The 24,532-nt window shown below is 44.8% G+C and overlaps 1 protein-coding gene across 6 annotated transcripts in view; it reads left to right on the plus strand.

Moving 5' to 3' along the window:
* The window catches only part of RALGPS2 (Ral GEF with PH domain and SH3 binding motif 2), a 310,247-nt gene that overhangs the window by 147,383 nt on the left and 138,332 nt on the right, over positions 1-24,532 (plus strand). For all 6 annotated transcript variants that reach the window (XM_039483899.1, XM_039483897.1, XM_039483900.1 and 3 more), the window contains one exon: positions 14,513-14,639. In XM_039483899.1, the coding sequence (XP_039339833.1) occupies positions 14,513-14,639 (127 nt within the window). The remainder of the gene's footprint in view (positions 1-14,512; positions 14,640-24,532) is intronic.

Consider the following 24,532-nt stretch of genomic DNA (forward strand, 5'->3'; position numbering starts at 1 on the left):
CTGACCAGGTGGTGGATCCTCCAGGGGCGTCAGACACCCAGAGCACCACACCTGCCTCTTCACCCGCCTGGAGGAGCTGATAGCGGCCCTGCCTCCCTGTGTCCCACAGGAGGACTCTAGGGCCCACCAAGAATTCTTAAAGAGGGTGGCAGTGAGCCTACACCTCCAGGCAGAGGAGATGGAGGAGCCATTGGACTCCCTGTGTAACATGTTGTCCCCATCGGCACCGGGTGGGGTGGCCTTGCCTCTCCATGAAGGGGTGGCTTTGATTTCAAATGCCCTGTGGCAGACACCAGCCTCTTTGGCCCCCATCTCTAAAAAGGCAGAACGTAAGTACTTTGTACCCACTAAAGGGCACGAGTACTTGTATACCCACTCAGCGCCCAACTCCTTGGTGGTCGAGTCGGTTAACCATAGGGACACCAGGGTCAGCCAGCCCCAACCCCAAAGAACAAAGACTCTCGGAGACTAGACTCTTTCGGAAGGAAAATTTATTAATCTTTGAGCTTCCAGTTACAAGTGGCAAACCATCAGGCTCTCCTGGGCCAGTACGAATTCAATCTGTGGGGCTCCCTGCCTAAGTTTGAGGACTCCCTCCAGGAGCTCAATAGGAAGGAGTTTAAGGCACTAGTGGAGGAAGGGACAGTGGCTGCTAGGGTGTCCCTGCAGGCAGCCTTGGATGCCGCGGACATGGCCGCACGATCAATGGCCTCCGCGGTGTTCATGAGACGAGTGTCGTGGTTGCTACTCTCTGGGCTGTCCAGCAAGGCGCAGTCTTCCATGCAGGATCTCCCGTTTGATAGGAAAGCTCTGTTTGCGGAGGAAACAGATACAAGGCTGCATGGCATGAAAGACTCCCGCACAACCCTTCAGACTCTGGGACTCTCTGTCCCGGCTCTGGCAAAACCTAAATTCAAGCCACGGCAGACTCCTGCCCAGGCCACCTTCCCGAAGTACGAGGCTGCCCATAAGAAGTAGTGGGACTATAAGAGATGCCCTCAGAGGCAGTCTCGGCCTGCCCCCCAGCCTGGGTCCTCCGGGGCAAGCAGGAGGGGAAAAGGCGTCTTTGATGGGACGCTCAGGGGCCAATCCTCATCAGGGATCTACCCCCAATAAAGCTTCCCTTCTCCAATTGGTTGTGTGCTTTCCTCCCAGAATGGTCACGGCTAACCTCAGATGGATGGGTCCTCAACACCGTTTCCCGGGGTTACACCCTCTAGTTTACTTCCTCCTGCCCAACCACCCCCTGCCCCCGTTCTTCTTGAGGGACCCCTCGCACAAAGCTCTGCTTGAGCTGGAGGTGGGGCAGCACCTACGACTAGGAGCGATAGAGGTGGTGCCCGAGGAGTTCACAGGCAAGGGGTATTACTCCCGTTATTTCCTTATCCTGAAGGCCAAAGGGGGGCTCAGGCCCATCCTGGACCTCCAAGGTCTGAACCAGTACATGGTGAAGCTCATGTTCTGCATGGTCTCCCTGGCCTCCATCATCCCCTCCCTGGATCCCGGGGACTGGTACACTGCCCTCGATCTACAGGATACGTACTTCCACATCCACGTATTTGAGGGGCACAGACGCTTCATCCGTTTCGTGGTGGGACAGAATCATTACCAATTCACGGTCCTTCCGTTGTTCTGTCCACTGCCCCCAGGGTGTTTACAAAATGCATGTCAGTGGTAGCGGCCTACCTCAGATGGCGGATGGTCCAGATATTCCCCTATCTGGACGATTGGCTTGTCAAGGGCAGCTCCTGGTCGCAGGTGAGGGATCACGTGGCGCTCCTCCTGTCCACATGCACTGCCTTGGGACAGTTGGTAAACAACACCAAGTCCATGTTAATCCTGGTCCAACGCATAGAGTTTATCGGTGTGCTCCTGGACGCAGAATCGGCCAGGGCCTCTCTCCCGCCAGACAGGTTCGAGACCCTGAAAGATGTCAGACTCAGTCATAAGGTTCCCGGTGACAACAGCCAGGGTTTGCCTGCAACTCTTGGGTCACATGTCGGTGTGCACATATGTGGTCCGTCACACCAGACTCAGGATGAGACCCCTCCAACTCTGGTTGACCTCAAAGTTCTCCCAGGCCACGGACAGGATGGGCAAGGTCCTCATCCTGCCGGACTCTGTGATCGCCTCCCTATGGTGGTGGTCTGCCCCAAACAACATGCTCTGGCGGTTCCGTTCAGGGACAGGGCCCTGTTGTTGGAGCTGGTGTCCGATGCATTGGACCTGCGTTGGGGGGCCCTTGTGGGGAACTTTCAGACCCAAGACCTGACCTTACATATAAACGTCAAGGAACTCAGGGTGGTGCGGATGGCGTATATGGCCTTCCGCTCACACCTAGAAGGCAAGGTAGTCAGGGTCCTCACGGACAACATGGCATTGATGTTCTATATCAACAGGCAAGGCAGAGCCCGATCCTCTGCAGCGAAGCCCTCAGTCTGTGGGACTTCTGTAAAGCCCATGACATCCACCTGAAGGCCTTCCACGTACTGGGCGCCCAGAACAAGAGGGTGGATCGCTTGAGCAGGGACTTTTCCTCGCAACACGAGTGGTCCCTCCACCCGGAAGTGGCCCACTGGCTCTTCTGAAGGTGGGGTATTCCCCAGGTGGACCTATTTGTGATTCGGCAGAACTGGCGATGCCCCCGGTTCTGCTCTGGCAGGGGGAGCCTGGGGAGGGGCGCTATCGCCAATGCCTTTCTCCTGTCATGGTCAGGCCAGCTTCTGTACACCTTTCCCCTGTTCCCTCTAATCAGCAGGGTCCTGGAGAAGATAAAGTTGGACAAGGTCCAGGTCCTCTTTGCCCCGGAGTGGCCCAGGCAGCATTGTTGTACGGGAGGGTCCCTCACGGGCCTGACGGTAGCTCTGCCGTTGCCGCTTTGCCTAGACCTGCTCTCTCAGGACCAGGGCTGCCTCCTCCACCTCAACCTAGTGGCTCTTCACCTCACGGTGTGGCTGCTCAGTGGTTAGGTAGAGAGGAATGGACATGCTCGGACCAGGTTCAGCGCATCCTTCTCGAAAGTAGATGGCCCTCCATTCGCCGCGCTAATTTGGCGAAGTGGTCCTGATTTTCTAGGTGGGCGGTGGACCAGGACATCTCCCCGGTGACCGCCTCGATCCAGCTTATCCTTGATTACCTCCTCCACCTGAGGACCCAGGGCCTGGTGCCCTCGTCAGTCAGGGTGCACCTGGTAGCCATATCAGCCTTCCGTCCGTCAGTGCAAGGGCACATGGTATTTTTCCCATGCTATGACTGGCCAATTCTTTAAGGGTTTGGACCGTCTTTTTTGTATTCTAGATCCCCAGTCCCACAGTGGGACCTAAACCTGGTGTTGGCTCGTCTCATGGGGCCCCCGTTTGAACCACTGGCCCACGTGCTCCTCGTCTCACCTCTCGTGGAAGGTGGCCTTCCTCGTTGCAATCATATTGGCCAGGTGAGTCTCAAGGGCCCTGACCTCCGAACCGCCGTACCTGGTCTTTCATAAGGACAAGGTCCAGCTCCACCCACAGCCTGCATTCCTCCTGAAGGTGGTCTCCATCTACCACATGGGTCAGGACATTTTTCTACCGGTCTTCTGTCCCAAGCCTCACGCGTCCAGTTAGGAGTGCCGTCTCCACACACTCAATGTGCTGCGGGCTCTGGCTTTCTACCTCCAAGCAGACTAAGCCGTTCAGAAAGTCCTCGCAACTGTTTGTTGCCTCGGCTGAGCGCGTGAAGGGCCAGCCGATTTTCACTCAGAGGCTGTTCAGTTGGATCACTTCGTGCATCCATTCCTATTATGAACTGGCAGGTGTTCCCCTGCCACCCATTGTGAGGGCACACTTGACTTGGGCGCAGGCCTCGTTGGCTGGCTTCGTGGCCCACGTCCCCATCCAGGACCTTTGTAGAGCTGCCACATGGTCTTCAGTTCACACGTTTACCTCGCACTATGCGATCGTCCCCCAGACCAGCGATGATGCTAGGTTTGGCAGGGCTGTCCTCCATCCTGGGAACTTGTGAACTTCTACCCACCTCCAATAGATACAGCTTGGACTCACCTATTGTGGAATGCACATGAGCAATCACTCGAAGAAGAAAAGACCGTTACCTTTTCCATAACTAGTGTTCTTCGAGATGTGTTGCTTATGTCTATTCCACATCCCACCCTCCTTCCGCTCTGTCGGAGTTGTCTGGCAAGAAGGAACTGAGGCTGGGGGGAGTGCACAGCTCCCCTTATACCGTGCCAGGCAGGCACCACTCCAGGGGTTGCAGGGGGCACTCCCCCCATATGGGTACTGCTAGGGAAAAAACTTACGGCTCCGGTGCAAGTGGCGAGCACGCAGACCTATTGTGGAATAGACATGAGCAACACATCTCGAAGAACACCAGTTACGGAATAGGTAACTGTCTTATATGTTACCAGAGTTGCTGTATTCCTGCAAGCCAGGAGGCATTGTGAAGGGTAGTATTTTTCAGTTAACATACACTATTCATGACCCTGTAGGATGGTATAAGCTTCAGTAATCAGCTGAATATAATTCTCCTCAGGCAAGTTAGGCTTGTTGAGAATTCCAAGTAAACACCATGCAGGTTCTTATTTTTTGTATAACATTTTTTGTTTCAGAATGTCTTAAAATAGTCAAAAATTCAGAACATTTCAATTGGAGTTTCAAGGAGTTCTGGGAGAGAACCCCCAAACCTCCCATTTATTTTTAATTCCCTCCCTTCTGTTCTCCCAGTCTGACTTGGTTAACCAAAAGCCCGTTGCCTATTCCATTTTGCACTCTCTGCCAGGATCACCATCCATATCACAAGGGTGTGTCTCAGGCCTCCATCAGGGGATGCTCAAATTAAAGCCAGCTCAGCCTTTCCTCTGACCATTTTTGAAATTTCAGGTAATCCAGTTTTTGAAAAATCTTTGATTTTCATGGAGAACTGATTCTTCTCCCATTTCTGGAAAAGTGTTTTTAACACTTCAGACTTTCCTGAGGTGAGCTCAGCCACGCACTCCATCACCCTTTGCAAATTCAAGTTGCATGGTAACCCCTGGAGGTGCATTCTGGAGACCTCTTCAGATATTTTTCTCTCTTGAAATCCAGTTTGTGTAAATTATTTTGGAAGTAACATTTCCCTCTGGTTCTCAATATATAAATAGGAAGGAAAGCCTTCTAAAGATAGGAAGCACCAACTCAGCATTGTCATCTGTGGAGTAGGTCATGCAATATAATCAATCCCCAAAACCTTCAGCTGAAGAAGCTGACATTTCTCACCCCCTCTTGAAACATTTTGAATCTTATGACTCTAGTCCTCTCTTCCTGAATGAAGCTATGGGGCATGAAGTAGATCTTGTGCACTCCCATTTAAAATTGGCAGATTGAGCGTCTCAGTTCATACAAAGAGACCTGAAAATGAGACATAGATGCAATTGGTCTGCCTTACCTATTCCAGATTCCTGGACTAAATAGTGGACTCATTTCCCCACTATCCAGAGAGGAAAAGAGTCATCAACAGAGTCTCCTTTAAAAATTAATGGGTTCAGTAAGCAAACCCATTGTCATGAAACATGTCTCCTTCTAAAATCAACTCTTCCTTTTTACATCTCAACAAGACTATTCTCAGCATAGGGAAATCCTAATTAAAGTGGACTGAGCAAGCATTCTGAAAGAATTAGTGGGTTGCAGGACTGAAAGCTCTCTAAAGTGAGGTTCTAAATCCTTCCCCACTGCACTACAGGTAGTCATGTCCACTGTTGTCTTTGTTCACATAACTGTATCTTTGCCACCAACATGCATGGTACTGGAATGGCCCTTTACAAGGTTCTATTGATCATTTTCACCTTAGTGGCAGAGAAACTTTGGCTGTTTCAGCTACAAGGACAATAGGCCAGATTGGTGCAGGTGGTTGTCCTCAACATAAACCCCTTCACAAAGGGAACATACTGACCGCGTATGTCTGACCATAGCCTTATCTATCACCTACTCGCTGCATTCTATGAAGAAAAGGGACTGGAGAGGAATGATTTAAAAAAACAAAACCCAAAATCCATTAAATTTGCTTTTGCTTTTCCTTATGACACTACCTGTGATGTTGCCACAGTCTCTGCAAATGTCTCCTCTGAAATACTTTAGAAAGTTATACTTGTATCTCAGAACTTCTGATATGTATCCCACCATCACAAGGCAGTTACATACAGGAACCTTTGGGGTGAAATTGCATGTCGAATTCCTCAGAAAGAGCCTAGAGGGCTTGATCAAATATCAACAAGATTATGCCTAATTGACCCACTTTGAATTGACCCTCCTAGAAGGGAGACAGTCAGTTCTTCAGGGGAAGGAACACTTTTTTGTAGTTATGTACAGTGCCTAGCACAATGGAACCTTGATCCACAATTGTGACCCTCTGTGCACTACTACAGTTCAAATAATAATGAAAACTTCTCCTTTGAGTGATTGTGCACATACATGTTCCACTGTAGGCGTTTGTGTTCCAGTGCACACAAATTACACACTTTTGCGATCAGTACCACTAGGTGACCCATGTGCCCTTGCTCTCCCCATGTTCTTAGGTCAGGGCATGCAAGGGGTGTGCCCACTGCCTGCCTCTCAGTTCCTTTTCCTGTTGTGAGAGTTGGGGCTCCCCCAGTGTTAGCTTCGATTAGCGAGCTTTCAAAAAACTTTTAGTGTATACATTTAGTATTTAGCATACTATATTTAGTTATAGTTTGTATTAGAACCTGGAAGATTTATTATGGAAAAAATCCCCAGATTTTAAACTGTCATGTGTAGGGCTGATATCCATATCACAAATAGGCACAAGAGCTGTTAGGTTTATGTGAGGGCCATGTGAGGGGCAAATGCCCTATTTGTACCTTCATCCTCCCCGAACTGAAAAGCAGAGATACTGTCATCTTAAGATTCACTTCTTGAAGGCGGCAATGTGACCTGTGTCTGAGCCAGGTCCTGATCGTGATCCCGGGGACTTTGGATTAACTTGGAGTGTCTCTCCAACTACTCTGAGTTGAAACACAAGTCTGATAGTAAACATTGTTTCCTCCTTCTCTGTTCAGGTCAAATCATTCCGACTATGACAAGACCTCTAAGTCTGTCTGTTCTCCCAGAAAGTCATCTAAGTCAAGTCCTCTAGTACTGGTTAGAAGTTTCACAAACTGAAGTGTTCATCAGTCCCATTTGAGGTGACACCATCAATTCCATCAGAGCCATTGAGGCAGATGTCCTCAGCTGTGCTGCTCCTTCTCAGACTGTCCAGAATACTTCAGCTTCACCAACACTATTGGCATCAATATGCTTACACAGGGAGCCTTCTACTCCCTGGGAATGGACAGTTAGAGATCTGCTTTGTTTTTCCCTGCCTTACTCTCCTCTGCTGCAGCTGGCTCTAGTATTTGTGCCGATGACGCACTTTGCACTGAAGATATACCCAGCACTGACCTATTAATCGGCTTTTCAGCCACTTCAATATCTTCCCTGGCCCTATTTCTCCATGATCCTATTTGTCTTGGGCTGCTCCAAGAGATTGTAGACCTCTGTCTCCATTCACTTTCTAGGAGGAGGTATACTCCTCCCTTAGTACAAGAGGCATCTTCTCAGTATCCTGCAGTTTTCCAGAATCTAATGATGAGAGTAGCTGCTTCTCTAAGGGTGCAGGCAGAACCTGTGCCAGATAATACACATATCTTCCTTGATGTATTGCAGACTCCTACTTCAGGAAGGCCTGCCCTTCCTATCAATGAGGCCTTACTACAGCCAGCAAAGAATCTTTGGCATACTCCAGCCTCTATATCCCTCGTGGCCAACCGAGTGGGCAGATGATACCAGGTCCCTCAGTAAGATTTTGAGTGTTTTTTTTTTTTTATTCCTCCAATTCCTGATTCTCTGGTGGTAGTGACTGCTAATGAATAGTTTTGTCAGCCTCATAATAAGTCCACTCCAAAGGATAAGGAATTTAAGAAACTGGATGTATGTGGCTGTAAACTATTTTCCTGCCACTCTTGAGAGTTGACAATTATCAGGCTCTTTCTTCAAAATATAATTTTATTAATTTCTCTTCTCTTTTTAAGTCTGCTGATAAATTACTAGAGGAATTTAGGGACCAGTTTCTAGCTTTGTGCTGTAAGGTGGCCCTCAAACTAGATTTTCCTTCGGGCAGCAATAGATGAGGCTGATATCACTTTGCACTCTGTGAGCACTGAAGTCTCCATGTAACGTTGTTCCTGGTTGCAGGATTCTGACATTACAAAGGAGCTGCTGAATACAATAGAAGACTTCATTTCAGGGGTCTAAACTGTTTTCGACCAAAACAAACAAAAAAGATGATGCTGTGTGCACACTAAAAGATAGTTGTGCAATGCTTTGCTCTTTAGGAGTACATAGACCAGTTATGAAATGAAGGAGTTTATGCCACAGTGTTACTCTAGAACCTCTTTTCTTCAGAGACCTTGATATGTCCCGAAGAAGAGGTCAAGATCTCTTTGTGATGTCACCAGCTATCTTTGGCTGTGGCAGGGCCTTCCCACCAGACATCTGCAACCTCGAAGCAGTTATTTTGATTTTTTGATCAAGAAATGTATACTGATATCTCCTTCATTTGGATTATGCCTGTCTCTGTTTTACTGTGCTTGGGAAAACATCATGTTGGACAAGTGGGTACTCAGCACTTTAGGGGAGGGATATGCTATCCAACTCCTTACCTTCCTTTTCCCAACCCGCCTTCCCCATCCCTTTTCAGGGATCCCTCTCCTGAGATTGTGTTACTTCAAGAACTATGGTCTCTTCTAAAATTGGGAGCAATAGAAGAAGTTCCTTGCCAACACAGAGGGAAAGGCTTCTGTTATTGGTGCTTTCTGGTCCTGAAGAAATGCTTTCATCCCAAAGTTGAACTATTTCATCCAAAAAAAAAAAAAAAAAGTTCAGGATGGTCACAATATATCCCTGCCACAAAAAGTATTTTTGATTTGTTATAGGCACCAACCATTACTAGTAAATAGTGTTCTACTTCAGTTTCTCTTCATCCCTGAGGTTCTTCACCAGATGCATGTTGGTGGTAGCAGACTACCTCCGTTGTTTGAGCATTCAAATATTTCCTTATCTGGATAATTGGCTAGTTTGCGCACTATCAAGCGACTGGGTCCAGAGCAATGTTCTACTCATCAGACTAATGTTCTTCAATTTAGGGCTGAAACTAAATTTGTAGAAATCACAATTAAAAACCCACTCAACTCATGACTCATAGAAGTAGACCTCGATGCCAGAACAGCCATGGCTGAGTTCCCAAGGGATTGTTATCAATATCCATCCGTAACCTCAAATCCAGGACAAGAACAGTGCCTGCCTGCCTTCAGCTCCTGGGTCACATGGTCTCATACATATATGTAACTTCGCATGGCAGACTTCACTTTCACTTTCTGCAGGCCTGACATGATTTGGTATATCATCCAGAAATCCTCTGGACATGTGTATTTGCGTACCTGGATTGGTAGCTGGATCCACAAAATGTATGTAGAGGAGTTGCATTTCTGTCCTGAGAACCAACTGTTACTCTGGTAACAGATGGGCCCCCCAGCCATTGGTAGATGCATCGCAGTCAATTTCAGGTGCAAGCTTCTTGGTCACCTCAGGAGGTTTCCTTCCACATAAACATGTTGGAGCTCTGAGCTATTCATCAGGCCTGTGAGATATTTATACCCACCGTTGAGAACCAACGGTACAAATTCTCACGGACAACACCACTGCCATGTTTGTTTTTTGAACAAGCAAAGAGGAGCAAGAATCTCCCAACTGTGCAAGAAGGCTGGCCTCCTATGGAATTTGTGAATCCTTCGCAATGTTTCCCTGAAGGTCTTTCACCTTCTGGGAGTAAGAAAATGTTAGCAGATTTCCTCAGCAGGGTTTTCATAGACCAACATGAGTGGTCAATCAAGAAAGACATCCTTCAGATTTTCCACTGCTAGGGATATCTAGTAATAGACTTGCTAGTGACCAACCTCAACAGAAATGCATGAGGTTTTGCTCCAGGGTAAACCTCTGCCCAAGTTCCATCATAAATGGTTTTCTTCTCTGGTCTGGACACTCCCATCTGCATTTCTTCCAGTTCCTCTCATTCCAAGAGTACTGAGGAAACTGAAACAACAAAGAGCGTCGTTAATCCTTATTGAACCAGCATGGCCAAGCTAATATTGGTTCATGGATCTACATCGACTGTCTCTTCACTCACCGATAACTCTGCTACTAGTCACAGAACTTCTAACTCAGCACCAGGGTAAATCTCTACATCCAAACCTTAAATCTTTCCACCTTACTGCATGAACACTCAGAAGAAATTGCTGTTGGGAGGTTCATACCATCTTGGGGAGCATCAGAAAGGAATCCACTAGAGCCAGGTATGCAGCTACATGGAAGAGATTTTCCATTTGGGTACAATCCCACAATTTATTGTCCCATCTCACAGAGGTTACACGTGTGCTGGACTATGTTCTGCACCTGAAATCATCAGGCCTTTCAAATAATTTTGTGATAGTTCACCTAGCCTCTATTTCTGCATTATATCCACCAGTAGATGTTTTTTCTATCTTATTTCATCCCCACGTTTCTTGGTTTTTGAAAGGCCTAATCAACGTTTACCCTCCCTTGTCTGCTTCTGTACCTGTATGGTATTTAAATCTCGTTTTCTCCAAATCGGTGGTCCCTGTTTGAGAGCCTATGACTACAACTTCATTACCTTCATTGTCAATGAAGACGGTGTTTTTGCTAGATATAAATTCTGCAAGGAGGTTTTCAGAGCTTCACCCTTTCTTGGACAAGATATCCGTTAAGCTATATCCAAGTTTCTGCCTGGAGCAACCTCAGCCTTCCATCTAAGCCAAATGATTCATTTTTGGTGATTCCCCCCCCCCCCAAAAAAAACAACACAAAACAAACAAAAATCCTCCATTCATCTGAGCCTGAAGAAGCACTCCATGCTTTGGATATTCATAGAGCCCATTGCATTTTACTTGGACCACGCTAGATCCTTCAGGACTTCCTCCCCCCGAATCTTTGTAAACTATACTGAAATAATTAAAGGTCAAACAGTGTCGTCTCAATGCATCTCACATTTGGTTTCTGTCTGTTTAAATTTTTTTTACAACCTTTCTAAAGTCTCTTCTCCATCAAGAATAGCAACTTACTCCATCTCATCAGCTTTCCTGAGCAATGTTCCAATAACTTAATATGCATGCATATTGTACATTTGGTCATCTGCATGTACTTTCCACTCTTTATGCTATCACTCACCCCTCTCACAATGAAGTGAGCTTTGGCAAATGGGGTATTACAGTCTCTGTTTGGATGAGCCAAAGTTCCTGGTCCTATAAGGGAACTGCTGATGGATCACCTACAGTGGAATGTATATGTTCAGTCACTCAAAGAACAAGTTAGTGTAAGGTAAGTAATTTTTTTCTTCTTGTGTGCTGGTATTTCTTCAAACATATGGGGCCTTAAAATTGTGGAGTGGGGACCCTCCTTATAGATTCTGAGGATCTCCCCCTGCAACATTACTTATGTCTCCTCTTCCCGACAAAACTCCTCCTTTAAAAAAAAAAAAAAAAAAAAAAAAAAGGCAGTTCTGAACAATCATTGGGAACAATCATCCCCCTCCCCCTGCTTGCTGTCACTGTGTCAGGCACACCATCTTCCCTCTGGGCATCCTCTTCCCCACCCCCATGATAACACCTGTGAGTAGTTGAGCTCAGGGATGTAACACTTCATGGAAAGGAACCCCAGGGCACAGAGCTCTGTGTGCTTCACCAACCAGACAGAGAACCCTCTTGCCTCCAGGCTGGGAATAGGTCACTCTGATTCCTGTGCAGCCCCAGGGAGATAAGTGGAGGTGGGCATGTTGCCACGAGGAAGATAGTGGCAGCACCCTTGCTGCTGGTGGGACTGTGTCTCAGGAACTAGGATCTGCTGTCATGGCTCCTAGCCCCTGTATCCCACCTCTGAGACAGGAAAGATGATGATTTTGCGATGTGAGAATATTGAAAAAACTGCTGCAAGCCTTTGCTACCCTGGAGTTTTGGAATTCACACTGATGAAGCCCTTATATCAAGCATAACTGCACAAATCACCAACAGTTTGTTCCATAAACAATTTTTTTTCTATTTATTGATTTTTTTCCCCCCTGTTGTTCTGTCCTCCAATATTAACCCTGATATTAACTTCACAATTTTCCAGGTAAATTTTCGTACTGATTTTTCACCCTTTTTAAATTTTTTGAAATAAATACTGATGCATTTCCTGGAAACTTTAGAAAAAATATAAACCAGAAATGCAGGTCCTTACACATGGTGAAAAGACATGAATTCGTCTAAACTAATTATGCTGCAAATACCCATTTTGAGAAGACAAACCTAAAAGGTAAACTTCATGTCCCAAATATTGGAGCCTGATAATAGTGGAAAAATCAGACATCCTTGCTAATACTTTGAGCTCTAACAGTAGCCAAATACATTTAAAATATAGAGAAGTCTTCAGTATTATTGAGCATGAGGTGCTGCTAACGCAAATGGTGGGACCTCCAACTAAATATGGACAAGATGGAGGAGATGCTGGTTTGAAAAATGAAGTATGTTGAAAACATGGCTGTGATCATGGCATCTGAATTGTCCAGCTACCTCAGAGACTGTTTTTTCCTCTATGCTCTGCCACAGTGTCTCCTCTGTGCAGAGATGTTTAACCTATCACATGAGTTCCCAACAAGCCATTATCCAGTCATGGCTGTCCTCAGCTTTGTATCTTTCCCTGGAAATCTGCAATAGCCCAAGCCTAGCAACCTATCATAGTAGATGTAAGACACAACTGTTTCATAGATGGGCTTAGGGCCAGAACTTCAAGGAACACAATTTTCTGGATGACAATTCTCTCTTTAAAAATGGCATCTCTCTGAAAGCTGATGTAATATTTGCTGCATCCTAATGAAGTTTGTGCGCAGAAAATATAGGCAAGAAAGGCAAATAAAATGCAATTATATTTTTGCAGAAGTTCATAGATTTGTTCCATCATTGTCATGGAAACCCAGGTAGATTTTGGTTGTAGTGGCGGTGTAAAATCTCAAGATTATGTACCTACACACCTAGGATATCTCCTCATTGCACTTTTTAAACTACTAATTACTGTACATCTTCGCATATAGCTAAAACTTGGGTTGCGAGACTAGAACACCTAGTCTCCTGCCAAAATGGTCAATCGAAACATTTTTCTACATTTCCTTAAATTTTGGCCCAAAAATGAAATAAAACCTTTAATGTGGTTACTCAGTGGTAGTTCTGTTAAAATTCTCTCTCGAGTGCAGTGTTTTCTAATTTGACATCTCATTCCTCACACAATAACTAAGCTATAGTTAATTCTGTTGAGCACAGTATAGATTTACAGTAATATATATATATCTCTACCGCAGTATAACACGACCCGATATAACATAAATTCGGATATAATTCAGTAAAGCAGTGCTCCGGGGGTGGGGGGCTGCGCACTCCGGTGGATCAAAGCAAGTTCGATATAATGTGGTTTCATCTATAATGTGGTAAGATTTTTTGGCTCCCGAAGACAGCCTTATATCGAGGTAGAGGTGTGCGTGTGTGTGCGCTCAAACCATTGTACTTTTCTGTGGAGAAACCAGATCCAAGCCCCTATTGCATCTTTCTCTTACTAAACAGAATTTATGTATGTGAATAGTAGTATGTCTGCATCAGGCAATAAATTGATTTTTAAAGAATTATAGTGTATTTTAAAATTTTTATTAGATTTTAATGCTCTTATTTCTTTCACTGGAAAATAAACTTATTGGGAAAGTTCACAGTTTACAGGTCATGAAGTTTCAAGATAAAGAAACCATAAGAGTATCAATAGCTCAACCAAAATGTCATGGTTGTGAAATAGGGCTTTGTTACGGACCTATGGTGTTAGGGCAGCCATATTTCCTGCAGTCAACTTCGCGTCACTCCCATTGGGAGGAATGGGCATTTTCTTCTAAGGGGACTTTTAGCTTCACTCCTATTGAGAGCAATGGAAGAAAGTGGCCATTTTGAAAGAGGATAGATCTTGGAATTCTTTGTACTAGAACATTATTTGTGCGTACCTGCTGAAGAAGAAACTTTAAATAATGGAGAATAACAGTAAAAAAAAAATCCTTTAAAAAAATGTAACCAGTGCATGAGAGTTCATTGAGTTTTAACTGATATAGAAGTTTTAATAGTCTTCATTATTCCAGTATTGAGATAATTCAAGGCCAAAAAAATGATTTGACCTGGTGCTAAATTTCTTAAAGGATCCATTTAAAAATTAATTTTAACTTGTAAACTAACCAATTTTCTTGTAAATTCTGAGAAAATGTATTCTATACTCGAAGAGTAAGAGCTGTAATTTTTGTGATACTCAGTATTTTTCATATATAGCAAACTGGTTGAATCCTGTTTTAAGGGCAAAATTCATCTCAACCCTAAATGAACTGCAACCCTTCTATCTTTGTCTTTCTTTTCTAGTTATTGAGCCGAAAAGACAAAACTACCTTTGAGAAGTTGGAGTATGTTATGAGTAAAGAAGATAATTACAAACGACTTAGAGACTATATTAACAGCTTGAAGATGACTCCTTGTATTCCTTATTTAGGTAGGTAAGCTTAATATGTTTGATGTGCAGTGTTAAGGCAATAGTACTTGCACAGTGACTTGCAGAAAAACTAAAAGCCATCTTTTAAGCTGTATTTGAGAGTATTTTAGTGTTTTTACAAAGAATGTAGAAGCACTTGGTTGCCTGTAAATGTTCTGTTTATAGCACAGGGGCGGGCAAACTTTTTGGCCTGAGGGCCGCATTGGGTTTCAGAAATTGTTTGGAGGGCCAGTTAGGGGAGGATGTGCCTCCCCAAACAGCCAGGTGAGCCTCGGCCCCTGCCCCCACCTGACCCCCTCACTCTAAGACTCAAATAGCTTCAGACTTTGGGAGAATCCCATTCAGGGTACAAATGTTAACATTTGGGTGTTGTGAAATTGCTGAAAAGTTTCATGACTTTCACTTAATCAAAAAGAACAGTGGGGAAGGGGAAATACTTTGTTCAGTGATACCCACTCTTTAGAATCAGTTTATTGAACCTACTTTCTACCTCTTTAGCAATTCCAGCTTGATTTTAGCAGTGACTCTGCTCATGAACTCCTATATAGAGAGATTAATGTTTCATGTACTTTAAAAACAGATTTTTAGATATTCAGAGATATGGCATAGGAGATTGCAGTGATTACAAATCTCATTAATCAATCAGATCAGAACTGAACCTGGGCGAGGGGCTGGGAGGTGGGGCATAAAACATAATCAGAGTGGAATTTTAAGATTTGACTTCTTCCAAACCTCCAAAATTAGAAAATGTTTCTCTAGAATATTGGAAAGCTCCAATTTACAGCTATTCAAAGGTTTTTTAGCATTATCTTTTATCTGTTATGGGTTTGAGATGATATCAGACCAAGCAGAAACAATTTACCAGGTAGGCCATGCTTCTTTCAGCATCCCAGATATCCTGGGCTTCTCTGCTTCTTGCTTAAACAGTCTTTTTGTTATCTAACGTTTTAGAAATAAAATAGATGTTTTTCTCTATCTAGCTGATTTGGATTTTTTCTGTTCCCTCCTTAAGTGTACAAAATACAAATATATACGAAATTGGCAAGGGAAAACAGAAAAATACTGGAAAACTGTATGATTGTTCTTCCTTTTATTTCAAGTTTGTGCCAGTGCAAACATCTCCCTTTAGACATATGAACAACTTTTTGTCCAAATTCTGCTGTAGAGCAAGTCTTTGGACATAACATGTCAGTTTATTAAAGTCTAATGTGTATTTCCTTTTTGCTTAGAAATGACAAATTGGTTTAGTTGATGTCTGTAATGCTTCTTGTTGGGATCAGCTGTAGTTTAAAAACTAGTCTATCATCTGGCTTTGTACAGTATTAGTTGTTATTAGTGACAAGAATGTCGTATGCGTCCATTTTAATTCTCCAGAGGAATAGTTAATTAGATATACTTTTCTGGGGTTCTTTCTCTAATGTTACTTAACTTCTTATGGATAAATGGCTGGAAAAGCAAATGAAAATGGTTTAGAACAGTAATTTTAGTAAATCTGGAACTGTCTTGGAAGTTTAACTGTTCAATTCAGTTAATCTCTTCCTGCAACGAAAAATTTAACCTGTAGTAAGGCCTGTTGAGAATTTATAAAAATATTCTCTCTAAAGGTTGTTAACTAGGGATTTTTACTGAAATGAGTAGAAGACTATTCAATAAAAGCAATCCACTAATCTGTTTCTGATTTTCCACTTGTAGGCTATAATCTATTAAAGGTTATTGTTTGTTTTCTGTTCTTTGGTATGTAAAACGTGTACAGAAAGAGTATTGCTTCTGTGTTAAATTACATATAAAATGCTGTTAAACGATTAACTGGTTTAATGGCTCTGCTGTGGCATGACAACTTAGTTTGGAAAGCAACTTTGGATATCACACTCCAGGAACTGGGAGAATGGTATTGCTTTATAAAGGTAACTTTTCTAGACTTACTAGACAGATTGATTGCCACATGCTGTCTGAGAATCCTGCTGCTAACAGACACACAGTTATATTGGCACTGGTCATGAAGGACCCTGCTGGTAGTGGGGTTAGAAAGGACAAAAAGAGGACAACTGTGGTGTTTTCTCAGAAGTGTAAAAGGAGTTCAGTTTTGTCTCCAAAATTAATATGGATAAATTTTCACTGTAGAGTTAACACAAGCTCTTACTTGCATGTTGTCCCTAAACTGTCTCTTATACAGACACACAAACCTCTAACCTGAATTTGTTGCTTTCACCTGGAGTTTGCTGGTACATCTCTGGTTATAGGCTAAAGCACAAGTGAGCATGCCGGCTAAATCAATCGTGGTGATAGTTCTCCAGTTCCTTCTGATGATTCCCCAGAGAGTTAAGAAGGTCAGACACATTCTTCCACAGTTCACTGGGAAGGAATCGGAGCATCTCCACTTACTGCAGTGCTAAGAACCATGGGATTTGCCCCCAGAATTCCTAGTGACATACAGGGGAGTTCAGCACCAATGTGCACCCAGTAACTCAAATGTGGCTTTTCAGTGTGGCCATTCACACCCGGGATAGGCTATCCTGGATGCTGAAACCTAGATGCCAATCACCAAGTTAATTCTGTAGCGAAGACATATCTTATATGGCCAATTTAAATGGTCAACGCAAACTGAGAATGGATAAGTCATGTTTATTTTATTCTACGCAAAATATAACCTGTCTGAAAAAAGTTTATAATGGAAATTCTGACAAAGCGCTTGTTATAGTTGTGCTGCCAGACTTCACAGTGAAACAAGTGGGTTATACTGTTAGAAATAAAAGATGTTTTCTTAGCTTAAAATGTACTACTCCTTGAAATAGTCTTTTATATTTGTGTTTCACTGACGGTGACATCAGTTGTGCTAAGCTGTTGGAGGTGGGGAAGGGGAGAAGAAGAGGTTCTCAGAGTAAAGGTGTAAACATTTGTCTGGCGAGTACTAGTCTGGCAAATCATAAGGAAAAAAAATTGTGTGAATTACTGCTCTAAATCTGAAAATCATTAAAAATATTTTTTTGTTCTTGTCCTAAATTACAGAACAATCTTAAGTGTTGTGCTGGGGGTTTGGCACTTTGACAACACCCATTCTGTAGGAGAGAGAAAAATAGAACAGTGTGCTGCATAGGGGTATGGAACATGATAAATATTCTCCATGTATAATTCTTGTAGGCATGCCCACTTCATTTTCCTAATGAGGAGGCAATACAATTTATACTACTGAGGATGTTACTCTGGGAAAGAAAATATGCAGAAAAATACCTTTAGTCAGGCAAAAATTGAAGTCAGTAAATTGAGCAAATCTTTCAAGTGCACTGCTTATGGTTTCCCTTGAAGTGATTTTTTGCAGTCTTGTAAGTCTTCTCTTGAGGAAATAATTTTGTGTGTGTGTGTATATATATGTGTGTGTGTATATGTGTGTGTGTGTGTATATGTATATATATACACACACACACGTATTTAATGGGTGTGCGAGCATGTATGTATTGCATGCAAAAATGTACATTAAAAGAACAGTATTAAGGTTGCAAGGTCAAGCATTTAGAAGTTAGGAAATGTCAGAATTAAGGTTGCCTGTGCAACCTTAATTGGCTCCCTTATGTGTATGCATGACCATCTTTAATTACATGATCTTTTTTTTTCCCTAAAGGATACTGCTTCATTCAGTGCACTGGATGAATTATGAATTATGCTCACTTAATGAGCTACTGTTTTAATAATGTTTCTCCTTGTTCATTGTGTGGCCCTATGCTTTATTTACTGCATGCTATTCAAACTCTACTCTGGAAACAGAATTATTAATTTCCTCCTGGGTTTTCCTTTGGTGCTCATCACTATATTATCTGAATGCTTCACAAACAGTGAATGTATTTTCATAACACCCCTATGAGATGAATTGGTATTATCCCCATTATATAGATGGGGAGTGGAGGGACAGAGATTAAGAGATTAAGGTCAAAAGTCACTAATTTTGAATGCCCAATTTGAAACACCTAAGATTTTTTTCTTTTTTCTTTAGTGTGTAACGTTATACAGCACTTACTGTTTTGGGGGAATTTTTGAAACTTTTTATTAAGGCAAAGTTGCAATAAGACATTATCATACTATAGTGTACATTACTTATTCAGGATCAGGTTAATATGCAAAGAACCCAGATAATATATTTAAAGCACAGTTCTTTGAGTGGTTCTGCATAATCCTTTTTATAGATACTGCACCGCCTTTGGGCCCCTATTGGTAGAATCTTCTGTAAGCAGTCTCTGTTAGAGCAGTGTTTTTCAAAGTGCAGGTCACAATGTGACAGATTTTCGTTACCAATCTGCCTGGGCCCACAGTTGATCAGGCTGGGACCACAGGATCTTTTTGGGGAGGAGATGACGAGGCACACCACGCATCTGAATTTTAAAGCGTTATTGATAAAATAATAAAATAACAGTGGAGAGTGCTGGAAATGCTTCCATGTCACTCAAAGGAAGGAAGAAAGAAAGCATTAGTGCCCTAAGCCCTAACCCACTTTCATACTCTCACACTTACTGCCTGGGGCTGGCCAGGCCTGGGTGTAGCATCGGAAAAGGGGCGAGGGGGGAGAAGGGTGGATGGGAGATCTGTCCTGTGCGCACAAGTTGTCCAGGATCCGCTGTGTGATCTCCGAATTCCTCCAGCTCTTGGGATGGGTTTTAAGTCCTGGGTTCCTTTGGGAGTATCGTTATCCAGGGCTCTCTGTGTCTGGTGCTCTTTGTACCAGTCCCAATCAGCTTGCTGTGGCCGTCTCGGCTGCCCAAAACACACTGGCTCTGGAGAATTTGTTTTCCCTTCTCTTGGCCTTCACCATCGCTGCCTCATTCGCTCTGTTTTTGCTGCTATCCTTACAGCTCTGCTCCACTTAGTTCTCCTCTTCTCACAACTGGGCAGCTGTAGATTTCTCGTCTGTAGATTTCTCGTTGAGCCCATGACCTTGGGCCTGGGCCAGCGTCTTATCTTTACACGGAGCGAGCTAAAGTGCCAAGTTAACCCGTTCTCTGCTTCTTTCTTTCTCTCCCCCCTACCCCGGCCTTGTACTCCTGCAAAGGAATCTTCCATTCCCCACTCACACACCTTTGACCCTCCCCAAAATGCTTTGCGATGCTTGCAACAGCATTAGCCACATGCAATGCTGATCTGCCTTCCCCGGGGACTCCCTGAGGAAGGGGGCCATTGGGGTGTGACAGCGACCTAGTGCTGGGTCACAGAATGTAAGGCACTGGGTCGCAGCTGCTCTGGTCCGCACTGCCTACTGGGCCATTAAAAGTCCCGTTGGCAGTGTTGTCTGGCTAAGGAAGTGGCCAGCAGCAGGTCTGGCTCCTAGGTGGGGGGTGGGGGCTATGGGGCTCCGCATGCTGCTCCCGCCCCAAGCACCGGCTCCCAGGCAATAGGAACTGGAGGGGGAGGTGCCTGCGGGTGAGAGCAACGCAGAGCTGCTTATTCATCCCCGCCTAGGAGCTGGACCTGCTGCTGGCCGCTTCCAGGGCACCGCGCAGTCTGCGGTGCCAGGAAAGGCAGGCAGCCTGCTTTAGCACCTCTGCTGTGCTGTTGACCCGGGAGCTGCCCAAGGTAAGCCCATGCCTCAGCCCTGTGCCCCAATCCCTTTCTGCACCCCAAGCCCCTCATCCCCTGCCACACCCCAGATCCTGCATCCCCAGCCTAGAGCCCTGACCCCCTCCCGCACCCCAACCCTGAGCCCCCTCCCATATCCTGAGCCCCTTATTCCTGGCCGTATTGCACAGCCTTCACCCCCACACCCTCTGTTCGAGCCCTGAGCCCTTCCCACACCCCAAACTCCTCATCCTCAGCTCCTTTGGGTCGCAGGCATCAACAATTTTCTTCAACTGTGTTGCCAGAAATTTTTTTTGAAAACCACTGTTAGAGTGCATGCATGGCCCCTTGTGTTCCTACCCTCAGCATCTCTGAACATGCTGAGGGAAAGAATGTACAGCGCCTTCTACTACCTCAGTTCCTTCCAACTATTGTGCAAGGTGGGAGTGAACTGCTCTGATCCACTCCGTCTGGGTTTTTTCTCGATTTCTTGCTACCTTTGTAATTGTTGAGTATAGTTATAGTTTAGTAATAAGTATACTTAGTTAAGTTAGTGGTCTGTTCAGGGTTATGGTGTCCAGTTGTTTTCCTGGTGTTGGACAATTGTTAGATGCCTGAAGTACTTGGCAGAGAGCCACTCTCCTTCTCGGTGTTTCATCTGCTGGACTTTCATGCCTAGATCTCAAAGGAGAGGCAAAAAAGATTGCAAGTGCTTAACCTTAAGGAGGCTCTTGAAGTTTTTGGCATTTGTTGGATCCAAGGTCTAAGGAGCCCAGTCTCTGCTCCTGTGTCTTTGTCCAGGAAGTCAAAGCAGTTTAAAGATTCCAGGAAATTGGAACCTGTATTACTTATCTATTAAGATGGCATTCGTTATTACCTACATTAGCCAGAGAGGTGAATGAATTAGATGTCTTGATGGCTGATCCCAGGTTTTTGCAAAAAGTAGTTTCTGAATTTCACATCTGTCAGACAATTGTGTGATTTATTCCAATAATCACATGGGTCTGACTGTATTTCCAAGCTATTTCCGGATAGTTTAAACAATGGATTGTTGAATGTTACATGGTAGCAGAAATTCCTGTACCTACAACGTTACTATCTCATTCCACGAGAGCTGTGGCTGTGTCTTTTGTTCACGTTACGCAAGTCCCTGTTGCTGAGACACTTTTACTTAAACATTCCGCCCTCGATTTGGCTTCAAGGGCTGATGCTTGTTTTGGTAGAGTGGTGCCTCAGTCTCTATTCAGTTAGCTCTGTTCCTTCCTCCAGGTTATTTTCAGAACTTCTTGTCAAACCACCCATAAGTGGAATATGTAGAGTCCCTCAAAGAAGAAATTAAGGTTACATACTTGTAACCATAGTTCTTTGAGATAGCTCTGCATGTTCACACTTCTGCCCTTTTTCCCCTCTTAGGGCTTGTCTACATTGCCCGCAGGATCGACAGGAAGCAATCAATCCGGCAGGGGTCGCTTTATCGCGTCTAGTCTAGATTTGATAAATCAACCGCCGAGTGCTCTCCCGTCAACTCTGGTCCTCCACCAGAGCAAGAGGTGCAGGCGGAGTCAACAGGGGAGTGTCAACTGTCGACTCACCGCAGTGAAGACACTGCATTGAGTAGATCTAAGCACATCGACGTCAGCTACGTTATTCACGTAGTTGAAGTTGTGTATCCCAAACTGGAGCAGCAATTGAAGGGAATATCTTGCTTGGCCCCTGCAGCCTGGGCTGGAGCATGCTAAGTGTTGTGGACTCTGGGGAATTTCACTGCAATCAAGCAACTGTCTATCAAGCATGTGTGAAGTGATTTTTTTCTCAAAAGCTTCTAATTTTGCCAAATGTGGGTGGATTTTCACAGGAATAACAAAAAGGAGGCACATCCCTAACACAAAGGCCACATCCCTGTCGAATTTCAAATACCTGCTCCAAAGCATGGGGACACCACAGCGTCTCAAAGAAAAGGTCACTAGAAGCTTTAAACATGGGCAAAACATAATTTTCACTCACCTCTTTACTCAGAAACTGCTGCATTGTTTTTGGAAATTACAATAAAATTTACTTAATTTTATTAGAAAATCAGACTATATTGAATGAAGTCTAGATTAGTACAGCTGTGAAATAACTTCCTTAATTAGAAATGTAACTGTAATTTAGATAATGCAGATTCTCTAGGTACTTTCTAATGAAATATTTAAATGAACTCTGAGGTGACATTGGGGGAGTGGTAAAAAAAGGAAAGCTGAAGACTGCTTAAAATCCAATGGAATCCCACAGTAAAAGCCTGACAGAGAAAGTGACACCTGTATCTAGTTCTGAATGACAAAAGGGAAATGGAGAGATGAGGTGGATGAGCCAATATCTTTTATTGGACCAACTTCTGATGGTGAGAGAGACAAGCTTTGGAGCTATGCAGAGCACTTCAGGTCTGGGAAAGGTACTAGGAGTGTCACAGCTAAATAAAAGATCAAACAGATAGAATATGTACTAACTACTTATGCTAAACTAAGACGGGTCTCAAACACGTGGCCTGCAGGCCACATGCGGCCTGCGAGGTTATTTTCTGTGGCCCGCAAGGTCCTCGCAGTCCCCCTGCCCTCCTCCAGTGTTTACCTAGAGTGGCTCCGGCCCGACGCGCACCCGGGGCAGGGCAGGCTTATCCCTGCCCGCCCTGCCCCCGCGCCACTCCAGGAAGCATTCGGAACCTGCGGGAGAAGAGGCACGGGTGTGTGTGTTGCTGTTGCTTCAGGCACCGCCTCCAGCAGCTCCCATTGGCCGTGGTTCCCTGTTCCCGGCCAATGGGAGATGCTGGGGACGGTGCCTGAAGCAACAGCAACATACACACGCTGTGCCCCTGCTCTCCACATTCCAGCCACTTCCTGGAGCGGTGCAAGGGCAAGGCGAACAGGCAGGCAGGGAGCCTGCTCTGTCACTGGTGCGCGCCGGGCCAGAGCCCGCCCCCCTGAACCCCTCCTGCAGTCAAACCCCCTGCCCCAACCCCCGCCACACCCCTCTTGCACCCCAACGCACTGCCCTGAGCCACCTGCCGCACCCCGACCCCCTGCCGTACCCTGCACCCTAACCCCCCGCTGCACTCCGCACCCCTCCTGCACCCTGACCGCCTGCCGCACCCCTCCTGCACCCCACACCCCAACCCACTGCCCTGAGCCCCCTGCCACACCCCTCTGACACCCCAACCCCCTGCCCTGACCCCCTGCTTCACCCCTCATCCCTTCTGCACCCCACACCCCAACTCCCAGCCCTGAGCCCCTGCCACACCCCTCCTGCACCCCCTGGGGGCAGGGAGGGGACGGAGTTGGGGTGGGGATTTCCGGGAAGGGGTTGGAAGGGGTGGGAAGAGGGGGGCGGGGCTTCATGGAAGGGGTGGAGTGGGAGTGGGGCCAAGGGCGATGTGAGGGAGGTATCAGTAATGTGGCCCTTGGGCCAATGTACTAATCCTCATGTGTCCCTTGTGGTCATTTGAGTTTGAGACCCCTGTTCTAAGACCATTCAGGCTGAAGTGGCCCTTGCACAGGAAATATTTTGATACAGGGGGTGGGGGAATGCATATTCCAAAGATACCGTGACAGCAGCCAGAGTTTGAAAAAATAAACTCCTATTTCTGAGAGCAGGATTTTGAGTTCTTTTTTGGACTCATTAATATTTCGCAAGAAATTGCAGTTATTAACAGGTGGAGAAAAACTTAATTTTGTGATTACCATGGTGCGCGCGCTCTCTTTTATTAACACAGGTGGGTTTTTTTAAAGGAAACATTTGTTTCAGGGGAACGCTGTTTGTTCAAAGAGGAATTATCATTAAACCTCATTGTTTCCGACTGAATAAATGTTACATAAATATGTTAGCTGATGTTACTTTATATTTTTCAAGCAAATAATATGCCAACCTGCAATATTTGTAGCAATATTTTTTGTTTTTTCCTTATGGCTTATTCTCATGAACTGAAGATGTCTAAAGCACTTCATTAAACAAATTAGGTTTGGTTTATATGCACTATGTTAGTCAATACATATATGTTAGGCATAGTGCACATTGCCTTAATATTGTGTTTTATCCAACACGTGGGCAGTTATGTTAACTGAATTATGTCTTTCCCACAATCCTGTTGACATCCATTCATTAATGTCAAGATATATAGCCACAATACCTGCAAAGCTGAAGTCAGCTTTGGCACTGGAAAATGTGAAACATGTCAAAGACAAGATACATTTGTTCTCCGTCCTCGTACAAGTTGAGAGATACATTCACAGGAAACTGGTTTGAAATGTAGTATCCAAAACTGAGAGAGAAGTATACATCATGGTGTCAAAAAAACAAGATAAAAAGCTAATTGATGCTTAGGT

This window comes from Mauremys reevesii, linkage group 8 (genome assembly GCF_016161935.1).
Source record: "Mauremys reevesii isolate NIE-2019 linkage group 8, ASM1616193v1, whole genome shotgun sequence".
NCBI lineage: Eukaryota > Metazoa > Chordata > Testudines > Geoemydidae > Mauremys > Mauremys reevesii.